This window comes from Anomalospiza imberbis, chromosome 3 (assembly GCF_031753505.1).
Source record: "Anomalospiza imberbis isolate Cuckoo-Finch-1a 21T00152 chromosome 3, ASM3175350v1, whole genome shotgun sequence".
NCBI classification, from domain to species: Eukaryota; Metazoa; Chordata; class Aves; order Passeriformes; family Viduidae; genus Anomalospiza; species Anomalospiza imberbis.
Window position 1 is genome coordinate 84,272,204 of NC_089683.1, and position 23,732 is coordinate 84,295,935.

At 34.1% G+C, this 23,732-nt stretch overlaps 1 protein-coding gene across 1 annotated transcript in view; it reads right to left on the reverse strand.

Moving 5' to 3' along the window:
* BTBD9 (BTB domain containing 9) overlaps positions 1-23,732 on the reverse strand; it is a 109,528-nt gene that overhangs the window by 44,800 nt on the left and 40,996 nt on the right. Inside the window, exon 6 of the mRNA XM_068185479.1 lies at positions 1,899-2,008. Coding sequence (XP_068041580.1) covers positions 1,899-2,008 — 110 coding nt within the window. The remainder of the gene's footprint in view (positions 1-1,898; positions 2,009-23,732) is intronic.

Consider the following 23,732-nt stretch of genomic DNA (forward strand, 5'->3'; position numbering starts at 1 on the left):
GCCTCACTGACAGTTGGAAGACTATCCACATCCCATTTTCAATTAACTACTCCCCAAATTCTTACTTTTAACTTTCTACCAATTGTATTGACTAGATCCCTTAAATAAAAAAAAGCTGTGGAGACCTACAGGCCCCTCTCTTTCCTTACTGTTGATCACTTCAACTGACTTACACGTACAGCAGCTTGACTGACCCACACTGAAGAGCAGCAAAGCTGCCCTTGATTAACAATCACCAGAAATCTTCGCTATTATGCTGCCCAAACCCCATTCACCTCTTAAGATTCGACAAAACCATTCTCACAGAGAATTTTTAATAAAGGCATATAAAGTCTCCATCCCCTAGATTACCTTTGAAACTTAAGTGTTAAAATAGATCAGATAGTTCACCTCACCAGAATAATCACTCAACCAGTAAAAATAATTGAGTCCATGAAAGATGAGTCACTTTCAGTATAAGTTCACTTAAACAAACATGCATGGATTTACTGCCTTGCCTACTTATGATCAAACAATGTGTGTTAACACTCAAAAAAATTAAGTCCAAAATTCAGCATTTACTACATAAGTTTGATGATTTGAAATCAAATACATACAAATATTTGTACACTGATTTAGTACAAATATTTGTACTAACTGATTTTGTATGAAGTTTTTAAAAATTCACAGCTAGCAGTGCTAACTATGAAATTTAGTTCAAAGGTCTTATCAAATCTGAGATAGTTTGTTTCTCTGCTAACTAGCTTACTGAAGAGAGATGTTTTCTTTTAACACAGTTCTTCCTTACTGTTTATTCTATTTATTCTAAAGTCAATAGCAATTGCAATGCCCCTTGCACACTACCTAAAACAAAGGGAAGGCTTTTGATTTACCTTTGTATAATGCATAGGGAACAGGCTGAAGGAATTGGGTCTTGGTTTTTCATGGCTAAATATTAGTTTTCTCAGAGAAAAAATTAAAGTGAATATGTCTTACTAAAAATCTTCCTTCTCATCCTATTTTGAAAACTGTTTTCCCTTCCACCTGTCACAGATTCATATTTAAAATTTAAATATATGTTTTAAACCAGCATGAACGCTGAGAATTTTGCTGAAATTCTTGATTTTATGCCATAAGAAATAAACTGTGGGAAATCCCACCTAGATAACTACTAAATGCTCTCTCTCCAATGAACTTCAGGATCTGACTTTTGTGAGTTTATATGGAAGAAAGCACAGAAACCACCCCATTTTGACTATTACCAAAAAAAAAGAAAATCGATAAGTATTTCTGTGACACATTTTATCATTCAATACCATTGCTCTGTAGGGGATTTCTACCTTAAGTAACATAAAGGTACTTAAATCAGTGTTATATAAACTGCCCACAGCTAAGACAGCTCCATCAGCGTGGTGTTCTGCGAATAATAGCAGCATAGCTGATATAATGATCTGCCATGGCTAAGCATGTCTATGACTCTTTGGGGGGAAATCAACACATGAGAGTTTACTTTCAACAGTTGTAACCAGGCTGTATAAGAGGCCCCTAAATGTCCAAATCCATCATCGCCACAATAAATAGCTGTGCTTAGTCCATTCTTGTAAAAGAATTCAGACTAACCATACTGTGACACGCAAAGAAAAATCACACTGCCAGCACTGACTGACTCAGCTACAAGTGGCTTTGTCAGCAGCAGTTGATTTGAATTTCAGCATTCCTGCAGCAGCATTAATTAATCCAAAGTACTGGAATTTCATAGAAATTCTAAGAACTTGCCAACTAATTTTATGCTTACAACACTGTTCAACTCAATTTAGAGATTTCTGGATGGAAACAGAAGTAGAGTGCAGTAATGGCCAGCTTTAAAAGACAAGTGCTTACAACAGTTCATAAAAAAGGAAAACAGTTTTATCTCTTACCTATCAGACCTTTCTCAAGAGTAAAGGATTTGTTCGTGAACATGCATTCAAACGCCACAATGTGGAAAACTTTGTTCACTGTGTTGTGAGTCCCAACAATTCGAATATACCTATAGGGAAAGAATAAAAGGTAAACAGCACACGTTAAACATGATGAATTTCTGTGCAATTAAATATAATTGATTCAGTTAGGTTATAATATGCAGACCCATAAGAACTGAGTAACTGTTCAAAAAAAAAGAAAAAGGAGTAAAAAAGAATATCAACTTCATAGCAGCTGTGCATCTAGTCCAGCATTTCATTCCGGCTCCAGTGCAATTTAAGAAGAAATAAAAATTTTAAAGAGATGTGGAATCTGTTAAAAATGTTTCTGGATTAATTTGCCAAGAAAAGCAAAATTAGGGACCTTCTGTTTCAGAAATGGTCTTTTAGTGCAAATATGTGCTTATGGAGGTTTTAAATACTACTACTAATAATAGTAATAATAACAACAAGAACAACACTAATAATCATCCTTTTATCAACAAATTTTCAGCACTGTGAAAGATTCCATACAGCCAGGGCAAACCCACAAAAGGAGTCAGGCTTTTCTTCCAAAGCCAAAAATCAATTCTATTTTATTAAGACTGTTTCTAATTCTAACATTGGATATACAGGATATCAATCTCTGTTGGTGTATCTCTTATTAATAATGAAAAAAATCCTCATTCAAATATTATGAAACAAAGCTATTCTGGGTTTCATTCCTGGTGGTATAACTGACATTTCCATACTCCAATTGCAAATCAAATAGAGCTGCTCTCAAACATTGTGACCTATTCACCTGCTGCATTACCCTGGAGGTTTCACCTTCCATAAAAAACCACTAACCTTGATTCAGTCTGATTCTCCATCTTCTGAAGAGATCCAACAGTTCTTACTATAAATTTTGAAAAATCTCAAAAGGACTATTGTACACCTCTCAATAAATGCTGAACAAGCAACCAGAAAACTACCTAAACCAAATACCAATTACTTCACAAGATGGGTTACCCACAGTTGCAGAAAGCTTTGTATGAATTTAACTAATTTCAATTAACAACTGTCAGAATGTATGAATCTTAAGCAATATCCTTGGTCTGTCTTTTATTTACATGGTATAATTATATTTCTAACTTAATGGCCATTCACCAATGGTATATTTTGGCTTGTGTTCTTCATCAGATCAAGTTGAGAAGATACACAGTATATTTTCTGAGATTTTCTTTTTAAACAATAAAACAACCATCATAGCTATTTACTGTGCTAATGCTCAATCTCCAAATTTCATTTAGAAATTATTTTAATAATCATAATTTGGAACAAAGAATTGTATGCTATTGCCTAATTAATATTAACTCACAGATCAATTATCACAGTAGCAAATATCCTGAAAGTCATTCTATGTGGAAAAAAATAAAAGTTGCAAAAGTGCAGAAAATATTTATTATTCATAAAGAAGATGAATCTGTGTTTTAAGAGTAAACCAGAACTTAGCCCTTACTCTGTAGCTATGCCAAGTGCCTGCAAAGAGCATCGCAGGAATCCTGGTTGACAGGCAGGCAAACAGGAGGTGTTTCCTCAGACCAGCCCATGTAAACCAGGTGACTTTCTTTTTATGAACTCATGACCACAGTTCAAACCCTAAACACACAGGGAATGTCCAAAATTCGACAATGGTAACTGATCTTGTTCCCTCCAGCCTCAGAAACACAGAATTCAATTAAACACAGGAATAATTTTGGAATATTTTGAAGTGCACATGGAGCCTGGCTTGCCATAGACACTCCCTTGACTCTCCTAAGCAAGTAAGATATTGAGTTGTGCTGATTGGACAAAATGCACCAGGCAAACCACCAGAGTCTTACTAATGGAGATGTACTTTGACATCCTTCAGTCACACTAAGCATTAAAGAGCTTAGAGAATAAACAAAGTAACAAGATTAATAGGAACACAAGAAACTGCTTCATAATTAGCTTAAAAGCTAATTTAATTAGATTTTTTGTGTTACAAAATTGTATCATTAGAGCAAACATCTTGATTGTTTGTTCAGAGCAATTGGAAGTTGTTCAAATTCCTGTCAGCAACAAAGTAGGTTCATATAACACAAAGTTATCTATGAATCTGTGTGACAGCAGAGTACAAGAATCACAGTCCAGTGCCTAGACTAGCTCCACTGTCGATGGACTTTAGACTCAACTGATAAAACAGGAAGACAGAAAAAAAACCCTGAATAATTCTTTAAAGAAAAAACCTTTATCAATTTGTGGGGTTTAAATGAACTTCCCTAGCAGGTAAACATGAATGCAACATGAAAATTTTGCCCATTAATTTTATTTTCTGGCCCTTTTTGAGAATAATGGATACTAGTAATATCTAAGTTCACTAAGAGTTTCATTCACAAGGCACAGACTTCTCTAGCCACATAGAATCAAGCTACACATGACCTTAAAATCCTCACAACAGGAATATCAGAAAAATCTGGTTGGTGGGGTTTTTTCCCCACTACCAAGAAAATTGTTTTGACTATAGGGAAACAGCATGTTCTACTGGATCTTAGTAGAATTTTAAACTACAGAAATTTGAATGGACTACCTGGGTTGATTAATTAGACACCTACATGGCAACATCTCTCATTCATCCCCCATTTTTCCCAGAGCAAGTCTTCTCCTTTATATGAAATTATGATATTTGTACTCTGATGTGACTACATATCTGAACAGCTAAATGATGTTTTACTTCTGCTCTTTATATTTGTAAAGCTAACACATATAGTTCAGATACCAGCTGCTGCAGATCACACCACTGATTCTGCTGTGGATACCCTGGAGGACCACGAACACCAAAGCTCAGCTGCCTACAACATCACAACAGTGCCTAGGAAATATGTGTCAAAGCATGAAAATATGCATACTCTAGGAACCATTTTAATCCTTCACTATAATAACAGCACTAAGACAAACTAAACATATTAAGCACAAATTCCAATACCTTGATAATATTGAGACAAATGACTAAATAAGAGGAGGGGATGGAAATTACCGGGTATTTTGCACTGATATCCACTCTTCAGTTACTATCAAAGCAACCTAGAATAGCAACAGCAAACTTGAAGAACTAAACTGAATACGTACAAAATGCATTCTTATGAAATTGGCATTTCATTTTCCTTTGTGGAGCATTTGGTATGAGACACCAGTGTCAGAATTACTACATACTTTATACCTCCTCTAACTGCTTAGAACCACTGACATTCACATTCTAATCACCGCCACAAAAATGCATGAGGCACAGCCCAAAACACAAGGGCATTAGAAGACATTGTGTTTGTTTTTCAGTGGAAAAGGAAATAGTGTTATTCAACACCATCTAAACTCCATTTATTGACAACTCTCTAAAACGAATAATCCTTCAGACTCACACAGCTGAATCAACAGACCTGTGGCAGGAAGACAGAAAAAACAAGGAAGAAAAATCCATTGCCAGCATTAAATCATGCGGGAGAACAGTGGACATAAATAAATATATAATATAAAGAATTAAGCCAGAAAAAACATGAAAAGCATATCTGTCTTTTGACAGAAGACAAGTTTTCCTGCACATAGACAGGAAAATCTAATAAAATCTATTTTATATTGAATGAAATCCTTGCTGCAAATATTGAAAACAACTGTGATAAATCAAATAAAACACTTACACAAAACAAAATCATTGAACTCCAGTAGAAAAAGTACATCTAACACCTGCAAAACCTGGACAGTAACAAACATTTTCACCTTGGAAATACAACCAACAGTGAAGCAGTTTGAAAACACAACACACTTCACTTTGTAATGTGCCAGAATGTGTAGGCAGGCATTTTATGCTGGGGCATTCAAGTGACTAAAAATATTGGTATACAACACTTAAAAAGGACATGTAACTGTTTGTGTACCACATGTAAGCAGTATGTCAACCAATCAACCGTTATTTCTCAAAGGATATAACCAAATTCACACTGATGTGCTTTGGAGCATAAGTAAAACTTGCACAATGTGATAAAATGTTGTGTATTCCATACATAATAATATGTAAGAACAATAAGTTTACAAATGCTTTGTTCTTTTCTAATGATTTCCAATTTTTATTCCTTTAAAAGAGAAAAAAAACAATTTCAGATAAACTGGCTTTAATCTCCATCTTTACACTGTACGCATCTCTAGTTCCAAAGAAGTTCTGAAATCTGAACTTGATTCACCTGGTTTTATTTCGGGTCAGACCTCAATCCAAAACAGCTCAATTTCCTAGAACCTATCTGTATATGAGCAGAAATCTGCAATTACACGTGATCTCATAATGGACTTCCACTATAAGAATACAAAATAAAATATGAGAAGACATTAAGATTTGGATGTCAAGAAATCTATGTTTAAACCATTTTCCTGATTTGACTTTACAGCCAAGCACAACTTAAATATCACTCTCACTTTATGCCATCTCTACTGAGTAGAGTACATAAAATGGGACTCTAATAAATTCAACTGTATAGAAAAAAAGTAGGTTTTAAATAGACAAGAAAGCATTGCTCTTTGGAAAGTCTAGTTCTAAAACAAACTGGACAGGGGAATTCAGAGAACAGACACGAGGTGGCTCTATACACCTTCCAGGCTGGTGTGACATGAAGCCTGATTCTTTCCAAAGTGAGCCTCATCTACAATAGAACTAATTTTCTTTGAATCACAGTACATCCTAATGAGATTTTATGACTTAGGATCAATTTAGGTTCATTATATAGATACACTGTAGCCTCCACATTTTTAAACATATTGAATAAAACATTAGAAAATACAGGAAAGTGCTGTTCAGTGAAATCTGAGAATGTTTGCCATTTTCCCCAGCTTCTCATGCTCCACCAGCCTGTGAATTTATCATGCAATACTTATTTTTGCTCCAATGACACTTCAGTAAGTGCTGTCTAGATCTAGACTAGAATCAGACTATAAACAATATGACAAAGAAATATATGAAAAGTATTAGAAAAAAGTGAGGGAGGATGGAAGGACAGAAGGAAGCAAAAGAAAGATACATTGATTTCAATCTGCATCAAGGTAGCTCAACAAAGAAATAACTGTAATTTTGACCTGTGTTTAAAAAAGCAAGGAATTTTGGAATTCATCGTATAAAACTGTAATGAAGATATATACCAAAATTTGTATTTAGCTCTGGCGTCAAAAAAGTCTGACAGATAAAGGCAAATAAGGGCGGATTAAAAAAAAAAGTCTGAAAATTATTTTTAAAAAATGAGGCAATTATTGAAAGAATCTTTTTTATATAAGTTTTGTTTGCATGAATCATTACTAATCAGAAACACAGTAACTCCTGGTATTTGAGCTCACAGGTGTAAGAGAATAAGAGAAGATCTCTAGGGTTCTCAAAAGGGGGTCATAAATAAACATGAAAAATTAAATGTTATAATAAATTAAAAAAAAACCCTAACAAACTGACCAACAAACAAATAAACTAAATGCTCAACAACTAAATAAACCACAACTCCTATCCAAACATTATAACATTTTACTTACAGAAAAATACATCCAAGGATATAGGCAAGAAACATTACCATTCATTATGTTAAAATTATACTGGAAAACTACTAAACAATACTCAAATGAAATCAGCTAAGTATTGGTAACATAAAAATGCTTATATATTTTTCATCAATATTTTTATGACTTGAAAACTTGTACCTACAGATACAACTCCTTTAATTGCAGGTGGTTAGAAAATTGATGCAAAATATTGTTGGCTCAATTTCAAATTTGCTACTCAGTTTTGGAATGCTGAAATATGGGGCAATTCATTAGGCAAAGTACATCTCTTACATTTTAAACATTTATAATATAGCATGCAGTGTTACTGCTCAAGTGTGGTCTGGATCTGGGACAAGAATGCCTTTGTTAACTGAACAAGATTTGGTTCCTTAACTAAAGAGATGATCATACAATTATTAAACCCCTGTACTACCAGTGATTTACGGATTTACAAACACCAGCCAACAGTAACTTTATCACAAGAAACATCAACTTCAACTGTTCAACATTAGGAGCAATACTTTTAGGAAAAAAACCACTAAAAATAAAAAAAAATCACAAGTAATGGCCCATCCAAAGCAGTGGAATGTCAGTTCGGACTGCTCTGGTGCTCCTTTCTAACATAAAGTGTACAACACCTGTTCTGCTCCTGTTAACACACAGCTTAGCCAAACTTTCAAACTCTGATCATTCTTTAGATGGATTTTAGGAATTATTAATGAAGACAGAAATTTGCATGAAATACAGATCAAATACTATGAAAGAGTGTTTGTGAAACAAATGTCTGATGTGAGAGAGAACAGTGAAAGCATCAACCAATTATTTCTAAATTCAGCAAGTTCTGTCTTTTATGAGAAAAATTTCACGATATCCACTAGCAGTATCATCTGCTACACATATATACCATTGCTACCTCAGTTAATCAGTGTCTCTAAACTTCTTTGCTTATACTTTCCAACATATTGAAGACCCAACTCTTGGCTACTGCAGGCCTGAACTGAGCTATAAAATAAAGGACAAAAGAAATATTATTTATGGGCCTGTTCATCAAACACAGACAGTGCAGCAGACTCAATCTCGTAAGCTTCTAGTTGTTTTAAAATCAAATTGTGTTTTACTGAAAATAATCAATGACATAGTGAAAGATCATAAATTTGGATTACAAGTAGGTCATCTGTATTAACCTGTACAAACACTCCTACACAGCTCATCAGCAATGAGATGGCAAAAGGGAAGGGTAGTGATTTCCAGTATATGCACACAAATAATAAAATATCCAGAAACTCAAGTACATGTAAGAATAGTTGAATTATGGTTAAAGACAGAGCATTTAAGACAGACAACTACTATAATGACTTCTTATTCTCGCTGCTTCTCTTTTTTCCACCTTTTTCATTATTTGTATTAATTGTAGAGTAGAGCCACATGTATCACACAACATTTGCCACACTTCTCTTTCTGATTTAATAAGCAGTAAGAACTGCTTAATTCAGAACAGCACTCTGCAGTATTGCACCAATTAAACTGATTACAATGGATATTTATTCACTGAAACACTATCATCAGCCTGGAGTGGTACACTGAGTGCCACAGCCCCAAGAAAATGTTATTATTTTGTTAAAATGTAGTTCTTGTTCTCCTATAAAACAAAAACAACTTATGTTTGACATGTATATTAAATACACCACTATAACTTGTGAGCAGACCTGAAGAAAACAGAAAAATATATTAACTGAGCTACTGAATTCCAATTTCTTCAATTGGTTTCTTAACCAAAGAACAATAACTACTCAAGAAGTTCTCTTCCTGTGGTTAAGCATCTAAAAATATGAAATTGCTTTAAATCTAATTTCATAATTCTTAAAATAACTTTGGGTGCAATGGAAGAGGAGAAGAAATAGCAACCAGAAAAATCAAGTAAGGCTTTTCTTCCAAATTTTATTTATTTTAGAGCGTAATAAAAAGTGAAGTTCTCACCTGCCCAAAATTTCCCTAACACTGAGCTGCACATAGGTTACTTCTAGGTGATACTAATCCAGTGGGAGATTGCAACCACTGATGCACCGATCACCTCCTCAGAATGGACTCCAGACTCAAATGGAAAGAAGAACATTTACTTACAGAATAATTAATGTGGGAAGTGAGGAATAGAACAAACAATTAAGGGTTTGGGTACTTATTAATGCAAAAGTTATGTAATTGCTAACCAATGAACGCTGATGCGTTTGTTTGTTGAAATGTATAAATAGCGTAAAGTTTTGATGGTCAGGGAGACAGTATTTTATGCATTACCATCCAGATCCCTACTTGGAGCAAACTAGAATGAAAAATAGAAATACCTCACCTCAGCATGTCAATTGATGCTGCACAGGTAACAAGCCTGTGTTTAAGACAACAATAATGCATATTTCTATCAGTAACAACAAAACATCTGCTTTGATCTTTCTTAGTAATGCCTTTCAAATACTTAATAACAGATTCTACAGAGCTTTGTAAGGACATGAAAGTCAGTACTTGGCTGTGGACAAAAATTTTGAACAGTTGCAGGATGACTACTTCTGTAGTGAAGTAAGCTTTATGGCCATGGAAAGAAACACCAGAGTAGTAACTTCCTTCACTATGAACAAAGAATCTCTTATCTGAGAATGAAACAGAGCTTTATCTGGATGCCAACTTAAAGACAGAATGCATTAAGCCATCATCCATTTGGCTATCTATATATTAAAAACTGCCAAAGAGCAGTTTCATCAACTGTTTCAAAAAAGTTAACAAAATCCCTGAGTGTAACAACTGCACTGAAAATGCTGGAAGTTGCAAATCAATAGGCTTAGAGCCAAGTTATAACAAAATAAAGGGTTCTTAAATAATTTAATGATCTACCTAGGATCCTCTAATGGAACAAACTTATTTCTTTTTCATAATCCTCTGCCTTTTTCAATCCAGATGACACATAGTGCTTCTTTTCTCAGCTTAAAGCTATTTCTGAAATATTTTCATTACTCAAAACGTCCTGTATTAGAGCCCAAATCAGATAATTCTTGATATCTTTTTCCTCTACTGTTAAATTTCGAACTATGTTCAAAGCCACTCAATTGTAGCTCAAAAATTCATATATACATATATACATATATATATGTAAAGAAAATGTGAAGGAGATTTTTAAAGTACTCTGATCCATCTAAATGCTTACCACAATATTCTTGACACCACCTTATAAATCTGTCTCACCCTTCTGTTTTCACCTCAATAGCAGCTGGAAGAAGAATTCTGCTTATACAGCCCATCTCTAGCACTGTCAGAGTCTCCAACATCTGGTTTGATGGGAACTTGTTTTCTTTGACTTCTACTTTTGACTGTTGCTGAATTCACTCAGCTAGCACTTAGAATGTGACTCCTCAATGAAGAAATAAACCACTATACTTGAACTAAAAAGTCAGAAGAAAAAAATATAGGAGAAGATAGAAAAATAAGCAAAAGGTATTTCCCTATACTGCACGGCAGGTAAGGTAGTGAGAATGAAATTAATGATTTAGGATATTAGCTCTAACAATTGTGCAGTCCATCAGAAACCTGCAGTTACACATTTGTGCTGGAATCAGCTAAGCTGGTCTATTCATGTGCTTGTTTCACCACAGCTACCCTCAGGATATTTGATAGCTCTCCATTGTTATTACCTTGTATGTGGCCTTCCCAAAGTGGCTATGAGCATACACAACTCTCTCCTATTCGAAATCCAATTAGATCTTTACAACATTACATTGGATAAACGGCCATTGAAAGGCATTAGGTTGCATTCTATCTTCTTCAAGCAGATTTTTTCCTCTAAATAACGTGATTCTTGCCTCAGAAGTGACAGAAGTGCTCTGTGGAAGAGTATCTTTTAAATTAATCTACCACACAGTTATATGAATCTCAGTTCTATGGACATAAACTTCATTAGCACATCAATTCAATTTTACTGAATGTCCTGCATTACCTTTTAAACCATCTACTTCACTTGATTAAGCTGATAATTTGAACTCAGTACTGCATTATTTTGATATGTAACTAAAAGGTAAGTTAATGCATTTTATTCTTATATATGAATGCAGTGAAAACATGTTTCAGGAGGCAGCTCTTTGTTATACTTCATTGCTTTGTTCCTAGTTGTAGCTGATGTCAGTTAGGTGGCTATTATCAGTCTAATGGTACCTTTTCCTCAATAATATTATTATTCTCAGTATTATGACATAAATATCCATTTAGAAATAATCAATATTATTTAGTGCTATTTTTCATTAACTAGAAATTTACAGAGAATACAAGGTTGTGACTTCTTTCTGTCCTTCATGGAGTAGAACCTCTGAACTTCAGAACTAAGGTTCCCCCTCTGACCTCCCTCACCTAGCCTCTCTGACCTTCTTTACCTATGCTGAAAGTCAATTTTTCACACTTAATTTTCAGATCTTTTACTCTCCACCTCTCTGTTCATGCAATCTTTCCTTCACCTTGACACCCCATCTCGCTACTATGTCATGTATTCTGAAATAGACAGTGTATTTGATATATTCAAAATGAATCTTGATATACTTAGAATACAGTCTCCAGATTTTAGTGGAAATCAATAATTAACCTGTGTACTTTTCATCATAAAATGATGTTTATATACCCTACTGCCCATATATTTAGCAGGTAATTGTAGTATTGATCTATGTAATATATATCTTTTGATGTACACCCTAACCATTTATTACATATCTCAGAGAACTTTCTTGATGTCCTACAACCTCTCATGACTCAACTGCATCAATCCCAAACTAAACTCAAACTTTCTGATAATTTTCTTTATATTACATTATAGTATTAGCTCAGAGAAGGCTGGTCATTGTTTCTACCTAAATATACACAGCTGACTCTAAATACTTCAATTTTCAGATTCTAAACATCAATTCAGGGAACAGATGCCAGTAGTATCAAAATGCTGGCAAAAGAGTGGCTTATAGGCTGAATTCAGGGAAAGGAGTCCAGGACCATGGATACTTAGCAGGAGTGACTAAAGCATAAGGAAACAAAGTAATGGTAATTTTTATGCTACAGTACCATTGCCTTTACACCTTTGATTATGGATTAAAATATATGCAATTCTTACAAATAACCCTCAGAATTTCAGAAGCTGAAACCTGCTTCCCTACAACTCACCTGCTATTATTATCCTTGGTAGCCAGATTAGAGTTAAAACATGGAATTTTAACTCATGTTAGGATCATGCTTTCATTTTGTTATACACATACACCATAGAAACAGGATTTCTGTGCTATCAAACTGCATTGAAATTCTCTCTTATACTCAGGGATTCTACTGTATTTGCTCATTTTCCACAAATAAGTAAGTAAACCAGAAATACAGTGACTGGACATGAACAGATTTCACCTCTAATAATTTTCTATAGCTGGAATATGAAACATTATTTGTCCAATGTCTGATTCCATTCAATATATAAATATCAAGTCCATACATTAAATATTTGGTGAAAACATTACAACTAGATCCTACATAAAGATGTATGAGTATACATGACAAGAAATTTGAGCAACCAGCATCTAACAAAATGTGGTGTAATGCTAAGAGAAGATCAACTACTCTAAGAGACTTGACATCTACTTGTGTTTCAGGAGAGATATTTAAACAAAAAGAAAAAAACAAAAACCCCCACCACAATCAACCAAACAACCTCAAAACATAGGGAAAGAACAGAAATAGTAGGAAGAGTGAAAAAAAAAAGATAAAAAGGAGAAAATACAGTGAAAATTAATAAATAGGCAGCTCCACAGTATTCTATACCTATTTCAACACATATTTTTAAAGGAACTTACTTTAAAGTATTATTTAACTTCATAGTGAAAAGTAACAAAATCTTTCCCCATAAAAATAAGATCTGATTTTACTGTGACACCTCTTAACATACTTGGTTTCAGACTTCAAAATGTTCACCATGTTTTGTGAAAAAGAAACCAAAACAAAGGTTTGAATAAACAGTATCATTTTTCAAATATCTTGCTAGGTACGCATTGTCAATACTAAATAGTAAGAATTCAAAGCTCATTTTTGTTATCAATAATTCACTATTACCGCAGAATGTCAGTATTCTAAAAAGTAAACCCAGTATGTATGCTTTTAGTTCTGCACCTACAGCTTTGGTTTTCCACCTCTGTTTCAAAGCAATAATAATGCACATGCATAAACTAAAAAGGACATCTAGAATGAATAAATAAAATGCAGAAGTCTGCTTTAGTGCACTGCAAATGAACAAGCGTGTAGGTGCACCTTACTACGACTGGCATGTACCATGTCTGCTTTGCACTGGTGAAGTCTATGATTCTGCCTACTCTACACCAAAAAACTGAGCCTTGAAATCACTCACATTCTCATAAATACTAAAGCTAAAGGCCTGATACACATTTAAATTAGAACTCAAAGTCAAGCCTTCATGACTTTTGAAATATTAAACCACCATCAAAAATACATTTTTAGAGGTATTACTTATATTTTATGCTATCATGTCCCTTTCCAGAAAGGAGTATTTCAGACCTATAGTTTGATGAAAGGTCTGGACTAGAGACCAGACTTCATACAAATAAAAAGCTGAAAATGTGGTGAACCTTTTGGCCTGGAAAAAGCAGTCTTGTTTTGGCACAAAACCTAAAGTATAAACCACTCATTTTTGAGAGTGAGCTCATACATGGCTAACATATCCCTTCTCTTTTAGAACAGACTTGAAATAGTCTCCTACCAATTTTCTTCTGTATTTATAACCATTATTGTTAGTGTGTTCACTACAATCACAGGTAAGCTCCGCACCAGACTACGATAAGCCAAGACTGATTTTCCTCACTATCAAGGGATGAATACCCTTTGGCTCTTCTTTTTTTTTAGCTGTCTGTTCCAGACCTGTTGAACATTAGTATTCTCCATGGTACACAGAACTCACTTTATTGGTAACTGATACACGCTTACAACCCAGTATTCTTACTCTATAATAAATCCAGTGAGAAAATTAACATTAAACCTGTCCCATGCCTTATGAGTATGCAATTAGCAAAAAAAGCCAAAACCATCTCAAAACTTTTCTGTATCAGATGATGATATGTCCTAAAAAAGGATACATTCAGGACAGAAGTCATTAGCACTAGCCATCATTAGCACAGCCCCCACGCCAAGGGCAGAAATGTACCAATCTAACAATGACCTCTGAAGTCCCCACATTTTATATTTTGCTTTAAAGTAGAACATTTGCTCTGTGGTCAACATATTAAAACATAAAGAAAAGGAGTTTCTTCAATGGTATCTGAAAACTAACTGATGAAGACTACTGTAGGGGGAAAAATTGTTTCCAAAAAGTAGCACGTCAGAAAGTGGCCTCATAAAAATTTCCACTCCTCCCACCCATTACAGAATACATGATCATTTTAACTTTATATCCATTTATATGTATATACACATGCATGTACATATATATAAACATGCCTAAAAATAAGTCAGCACCAAGTAACAGTTAACAAATAGAATGGACATGACCTATTAGCTCAGAAGCTTCAGATTTCAAATTAAGAGGTTGATTTATCATAATACTCCATTACAAAGATCCAAAAAAAATGCTTTAAAAGCTTGAAATAATAGGATTGCGCACCTCATCTGCTCAAGGGCAAACCTGAACCAAAGGATGCTCATATGGTAACAGTTAAAATGACAACATGCAGTTGATGATTTAAGGAACATTATATATATTCATGATCTCTGATGTTTCTGAAGCTGAAAGAGGTGATGGCTACCCCTCTCTGCCTGAAACATAGGTCAATCAAGTAAAATTGAGATTATCAGATGGAAAGAGAAACCGTATTTTGATATTATTGCTTTGATATTATACTTCAAATTTTTTGACAAGATTTTAGGTTTGCCTAAATAGTTTTGGTTGGTTTATTTTACTTTTTTAACAGAAATGTTAAAAATGTTATTCTGGACTCAGAATGGATGAAGCTTATAAAACAATGCTTTAGCCTCTTCCAAACAGGAAAGAAGTGCAGAAGGGAGATCCTGGCATTTTCTGTAACATCAATAATATTCTCATCAATAAAATTGCCAGTTAATAGACACAGTTAATTAATCTGTAAATTAGAATATGGAGCAGGAAATTAGCATTTTATATAAGTTATTTCCAACTGGCCAAATATATTTCTTTTGGTAAGGCCAAAACTCTTACAGAAAACAAATCATTTCCTTTTAAGGGCATCCATACAAGGCAACAAAAGATTTAAATTAATATTAAAATCGCAAACTATATGAATAAATTTTCCAAAATTAACATTTGATGAGAATTAAAATAATTTACTAAGGATTTGAGCTTTATTTTTACCCACCTCAATTGGAATGAATCGTTTTATGAGCATACATAGCCTGTGAGTTCAACAGTGCAGAATACAATGAAGAACAGTGAGGGAAATTTTCAACTATCGATATGAAATTTTGAAGCAAACTGCCTCCTCCAAATACATACACTACATTGTGCAGAAATTCCCAGTCACAGAAACAGGATTTAAAGGACAAATGACAATGATGTTGGCATTCCCAATATCACACAAAAGAGAACATGATAATGATTTAATTCTTTTTAACTATATTAGGTCGGGGTTTTTTGCCAACCTTAAAATATCAATGTAGCTCTTACTCAATCCACAGTTTTAAGTCCTTTCTTTTTTTTTTTTTTTTTTTTCATCTAATCCTTGCTCTGCTGAATTTAATTGCTTTGGCAATGCCAGAGCATTGCCTGATCCTAACAGGTCAGCATTGATTGCTCTAAACCAATTGGTTCCTTCATGACAGAGAAAATGAGGTAAAGAGAAAAGGCAGGTTTGCTCTTTCACAGACAGCTGGACTTCAGCCCTTGCCCTTCTTCTTCCTCATTAACTAGCAACCAGTCAATCAGGAACCTGCCCAGAACCCACAAAAACTATTCATCACTTCTGACATGCAATGGTTTTAACAAGTCATTCAAGGAAAGAATATTTAAGGTATCTATCTTTAGAGCCTTTAAAGCTCATACAGTTTTTAAACTTCCATCCATGAGAAAGGAAAACTGAATTGCTACACTCCTATATAGTTCCAATCTAAACCTTGAATCCAAAATAAAATCTGTTAGCTATTTGCCCAAGACAAGAATTTGTGGTGTACCTAATTTTAAGTGTTCTTTAGTATGAAGAACTTTGATGGAGAGAAAGCTCACAGCTGGGAGAAAGAGTGCAGATAGCCCCACTCCCTGCTTAAAGCTCATTTTCTTCTGCACTTCCATGGTCTTTAGTTGAACAATTTAAAAATACCAGTGAATGTTAACTCCAAAGCTTAACACCATTAACATAAAGCTTAACATCATTTTTACCTCCACCTTTTAAAATACTTGAACACTGCTTGTATTTCCAACCATTTCACATCACTTTTTCTTAATAGTCCCTTTACTGTCAAGCTCCATACTTAACTTGCCCATACAATTGCAAAATACCTCCTTTACCTTGCTTGTCAAAATTACTACCTGTTCAGATAACTTTTCAAGAAGAATAATCTTTAGGAGTAATCTGTACTGATTAGCTCTTATTCTTGTCATTTATTCATGTTTATTTCTTTTCTTTCTCTGACTGTGAACTCTGCACAATATGCCTTGTCCTTGTGCTTTGTTCATTAACACAGCTTTGTAACTTCACGTTACTATCAGTTTGAAATACTGCTATCATGTTGATTTCGGGAGAAAAAAAATCAAAGAGATACTATAATGAATATATAAGTAGGGAATAAGATGTTTGAAAAAAAACAACCAACACACCAACAAAACACCTCAAGAAGAGAACAAAGGGAAGAAACAAATGAAGAAAGGGAAGAGGCAGTAGACAACAGATTGCGTGAAGAAATAAAGAGGAGTGGCACCATTTTGATTAGGAAAAAGAAAATTACAATGAAAGATAATGCACTACTTCTACTAAGAGGACCAGACAAGAGAAACATCAAACCAGTATGTCATTTTATGGCACACTGAATGAAAAAAAAAAAAAATTAAGAGGGCTGCAGGAATATAGGTGTAATCCTTTTTATTTGCAAATCAGTGTGAAAACCACTTCTCTCCCACTTATGTCTCTTGTCCAACAAATGAAAAGAAAAGGTTAAGGTTATTATTTTGAACAAATCCACAGAAACTAATTGACTGAATCCACAGAACATAGTAAAGAAAAAAAATCAGATGTTTTACCTGTGTTCTTTGTAATAGAAACATGATATGTGACCAGTCATATTAAAAACTAATTTCAGCTGGGAAAAGTTTTAGCCTTTATATCATATTCACCCCAGACTACTATAAGAATTATTAACTATACAGTAAAATGGAATTTCCAAGCACAAATAAAATAACTAATTTGCTAAATGTTTCATCTGCTATGATGACATACAGAATCAGCTTACATTCTGCTGCTGTTTTTCACCTCCTTTTTTACCCACCCTTCCCTTTTGAAACCTTTGTAGCAGCTGTCCTGTGTATCACTTAAAGGCCATTATTTCTGAAAAGATATTGCTATACAGGAACAGTCTCCTGTGAAGCAAATCATTTTACCAATAGAGCACACTATGTAAAGGGCTATTCACATGACCTATGTTAGCTGTTTGGATTCTACCTGAACTCTACATGATGATTTGAGCTCCCCAAGTCTGGCTGGGTTATCCTTTGCCATTGAATCACACACAACTGCACATTTATGAGTAGGCAACTAACTGACAGAAACTGGATGATGAGCCTTGCTGTGACAAGCAACACATAGCAGCAACATATAGTCATTCATATGTCAGAAGAGAAGCATGAGCATGTTCAGCAACAATTTTAAAGACTGTATGATTGCCTAATAAATCAAAAATTATCTTCCAATGGTAAAAATACATTCCAGCAGATTTGTTACAGTTCGACTAGAAAAAAGAATTAAACATTTTACATATTACTGCAGAAGAAACTGTATTTAAAAAATCCGCTAAATAACAGGTTCCCAAATTCTTTGATCAGTGGCCATTCTCCAAGTTTTCTATGAGTTTTTAACCTTTTGAGAGGTTTTTCATATCTCCCTTCAAACCTCTCTTCTCTAAACCAGTCAGTCACAAGTTTGCCCATCTTCTCTTGTAGGGCAGGCTATGCTGGTCCTTGGTGTTCCCTTCTGGACTCTTCACACACTTTTTGAAGTGGAATTTTCTTTTTCTAATGATAAAATGATAATCCCCTTAAGGATCCAGAATTAGCAGTTCAGATACAACTGAACTGAGTGAATGACACTGATTCATATTACAAGTTATACTTCTGTCTCTATATTAAAATAATATTTTTTGCACTAGCCGGTGATACTGCAGGCCTATATCCAGTAGGGCATTGCAGAACTTTCTGGGGCTGAAGCCCTATTCAGCCATTTGTTCCTTACCCTCATTCTCTAAATCATATTTCCCTACACAGGGAGAGATTTTTGCCCTTGTTTTTAGGAAACTGCATTCTATTTATTTCAGACTGTGTCTCCACTTTGTCAAGATCCCTATTAACTCTAATTTTGTCCTTTTGCATAACTGCATCTTCTCTCAGTTTCATGCTATCTGCAAATTTAAGAAAAATACATTCTTAATATACAGACTTCTGTGGACTGTGTGAAAGACCCCATAAAAATCCTACTTCACATTATCATTCCATTTTCCATTTCTATTTAACTATGATTACAAAAGGTGCTAGTCAAATTTTATATCCACGTCACAATATTTTCCATTTGACCATGTTTTTCTTGCTTGGATATGGAAATACCCTTTTACTGTCAAAACCTTTACTTACGACAAAATATAACATGTACTGATTTATTTCTTATCCACTCCCAGTTTTTCTGCCACAGAAGGAAACTAAATTGACTATGTGTTTTTGACAAATCCAGTTTAGCTGACAGTAGTTCCCTTATCTTTGAGTGCCTACTAACAATTTGGTTTAATTACTTGCTGCAATATTTTTCTGGAAACTGAAATTGTGCTGTATGACACAGCTCCTCAGCTCTCTTTTTTTGTTTCTTTTAAGGATGGAAAAGGAACATGTTTGGTCCTCATTACATATTTTCCATGAATTCATAAAATCAATATGTCTTCCAAGCTAATAGGTATATCCTACATCTACTAGTTCAAAAGCTGTTTTCTGTGGAGTAAAAACCAAGTTCTGTATTTCTGTAGAAATATATTTGTAGAAATAAAAGGGAATTCAAATATAAATTTCAGGTACCAGCAGAATAACATTCTTCCTGGTTCTACAATTACTAATTGTTAATTGCAAACATTACTGTCAAAAAATTTGAAGATTACATACTGTAAATTTTCAAGGACAACAGCTGATATTTAGAGTTTATCTTAATGTTTATATTTCCAGGTTCACATGAGGTTTTATTAAGAATAGAACAAGTACTGCCTCTTCTCTAAAACCACTATTGCTCTTTACAGTCTTGTAGTGAAATAAATAAGGCATTTTGGAATTAAGTTTGCATTATCATGAAACTATCTATAGCATAAAAGTAAAAAAACTTCAAAATAGAAAAGGAAAATTTCACCTTACTAAATAATATTCTCTAAGGAGCACAAATCAAGAACATATAGGGGAAGAAGTAAACATGATTACATGACCTTTTCACCCCTTTTTTCTTAAAAAAAACCCAATTAATTTGGAAACAGTTTAAATTAAAGTAAATATTCAGTGTTAGTGTTAAGACAGAATGTAATCCCTTATGCCAAGAGCTCTATTCGCTAATTTGATTACATGCAATAGCATTCTTAACAATACACCTGTGAGGGCTTCTCAGAGACCTCCACTGGAAGGCAGAAGAGGAGGAAAGACCTTAAATGAAACTGTCATATTCTGCTGCAAGCCTTTTACAGAAAAAAATATTGACACCTTAATTCTTCTTTTCAGGAAGGGAAGGGATCCAAAAGGTCCCTTGACTTCTTGAGAAGATCCCACTCAAGAGGAAAACCTCTGCAGGTGAATACTTATCTTACTGGAAATGCACAGAAACTACTGCTCAACACACATCATGACAGGACACTTACAGCTCTGAAAAACAAGTTTAACTTTTTTTTTTTTTAATTTAATGACTGAAATCACTAGAAGTGTGACAGCTGATCTGCTGGTATCTGCTAAGTATTCACAAGAATTGTCTGTTGTTTTCTACCTAAACCTAAGTGCTACAGAAAACTGTATTTTGAAGTCTGTCTTATTGTATCATATATGGAGGTTAAAATAATATAAATAATAAAAATTAAGATAGATATTTTAAAATAATTTTTTTCTAAATGTAAATTGGTTGCTGGAAAGCACAATAAACCCAAGGAGACAGTTCTGTCTTGCTCTTCTGTATGCAAAAAGTAATAATGTTGAGGTAAAATGATGTGGAGTTTTTATTTATTTGAAATAACTGTTTTATAATATGGTTAAATGGGAATCAAGGAGGAAGAACCTATTGCATTTGTTTGTTCCATGCAAATACCTGCATGTTAATTTTACCATTGTTTCAAAATTTGGTGACTCAAGGTAAGGGAACAGAGAGAAAATCAGCCATGTCAATAACAGTGTCTTATATGCTGTGCACCAAAACCCTGAGAGCTGCATTCCCACTTTATATAAGTGGCTGCCCATTTAACAATGTTTTACATTTTTTTACACTTCAGTAACATCAGCCTACGGTGTGGGTAACATATCAGCATGTTTCACGTTGGTATCCTTGTACTATTTAATGTAGTAATCTTTAAAAAGAACAAAAACCAGAAACCTGTGAGACAAATCCTTACCTTAGTACCCCCAAAAATTTATACTCTGATTAGAGATACACTTAAAATCTCTCTGGGGCAGTTGAAATAACATAGGTTTGTTTAGTATGTAAGTGTAATGCAAAAAGTGCTATGTTTGCTCCTTTAGACATATTTTCTGACAAGAATATCCTCAGAAATAGCAAGGGGTAAGGTAAAATCCAATAATACAGAAATTAGAAATCAGAAAAAAAGTTGAGTGCTTTAGTAAGCTTAATTTTCAAACCTATTATAGTATCCTTTGATGACTGTAATCAGGTAACAGAAGAATAAGCACTATTCCACAAGAGAGATTAATTACCAGCTCTTCCTATTTAAAGCTCAGTCATTTTACATTCAAAATGTATAATGTAATGTGATATACTAATCATGATATACTAAACCATGTGATATACCAATCTTAAAAGAAACCAAAAAACCATAACATTATTGTAAAATACTATTTCAGAAATTGTCAGTCTTAGCACTGCAATACTGGAACTGTGACCAGAAGAAACTTCCCAAAGCAAAATCTGATGTCTCCCTCTTTCTCTGTACTTGTATACTTTATTTCACTGTAAGAAATAAAGTCTGCAGATTGTTAAATGTAGTATCTTTCCTTTGATAAAAGGCTCTTCAAACTGTAAAGCTGCAGTAACAGTTTTCTAACTTCAAGAATTCATGTTAATTTATTTCAGATGGACTGTTAATGAAGTTTAGCAGTACAATTTCAAAGACTGAAAACAGCGGTATCCCACTGAGGAATTTATGCAATCTATTTCTTATGGTATTATGGAGAAGAACACATAAATGAAAGTCAAGACACTGTTCCATACTTATTTTCAGCCTCTGATTATACTTTCTTTCATAAGAAATCTCTTCACTGTACATTAAACTAGAACAGTCACATGCTTACCTTATTCCGCTAATAGTTCATTCTCTATTTTTTAATACAAACTTTTTTTTTCTGCCACTAGCTTGCTGTTTCCCTGTGAAATAACAATAAGCTCTTGCATTTCATCACAACTTATCAGTTGAAAATCCATCCAACAGAGCTAAAATATAAAAGACTGTCTAGGCTAAAGGGAAACTTTGAGACATTCAGTGCACTCTGGACATTACAACAGCATCCTGATCATCACAGCTTCAGTGACCCTGACACTTTTGTTGGCCTTAGTAAAGGAAAAAAAACCTACCAAAACAGAGCTAACATTACAAGAATTATAAGAATATAAACTACTGTGAAAAGTGATTTATTTGCTGTTTTTCCTATTTTGTTGATATTTTTATTTAAGAGAGGAACAAGAGATGGCAATCAAACAAACACTTTAAATTTTCAGAAAAGCATCCTTCATCTCAAAGTCAGCACTAGCTCCCTTTCAATTAATAGCTCAATCAAAACATGCAAATTACACCAAGTAAAGTATATTTGGAAATGAACAATATTGAATTAACACTTGAGAGCCATTTCATAGAAGTTGCTTTCCAAAAAGAAGCTTCAAGAACACTAGATCTGTAGCTTTGACACTTTGCAATTTCAAGAAACATCAACAAATTTTCCTTTTGAAAAAATATTGTAAGCCTACAAAATGAGAATTAGTTACATTTATTTTACCACTCTATTGAGTATATTTCTATGACTTTGCTGCTGCTCCTGTCACTCACCACCTTTAAAGGGTGGTAGAAAATACATCAGCAGCAATTCAGTATTGCTTTGCAGTTACAATACTGCCCTTTTGTTTGTAAAACAAACTCTGGTTTTGACACGATAAGAAACCACATAACAATTAATCAGTTCAATTTTTGCTTATCTCAAAGATTAATCTATTCTGCCCATTACAATACTATCTTACTGATAATATAGTTGCAAGAATAAAATCAGAGCAAAGACAACTCAGTCTGCAGCTTTCAGTCAGAGTACTTATCTCTAAAATAACAGTTTCTAAATAGGGTAATTATTTTTCTAAGACAGTAGGAGAGAAGCAGGTGGGCAGACAATTTTTTTCCAGTCAAACTTGTCTGTCTGTATTAAGACACTTGATGTTATGAACAAAGTTTCCAGGTGTTCCCCAGAGAGGCAGGCAGGGCCTTCCTAGTTCCCATGTCAACACTGGAATGACTGCTGGCTACCGATATTGAAATGTTAATTAGTTAATTGCTCTGTTTGTTTTCTCTAAACTACCCAAAGGTAACCTGCCTTCCCCCACACCACACCGACATTCTGGGACTAACATTCAAATAAGAAAACCCCCTGGGATCACGGGAGTATTTTTGGGGGGTAAAGACACCCCTAAATAAAAAACCTAAACACAGTAGAGGGGGATAGACAAATGCCCTAGCCGAGAAAGAAGGAAACACAACCCATGATCAACTTTTGTCTGTCACCATAACCTA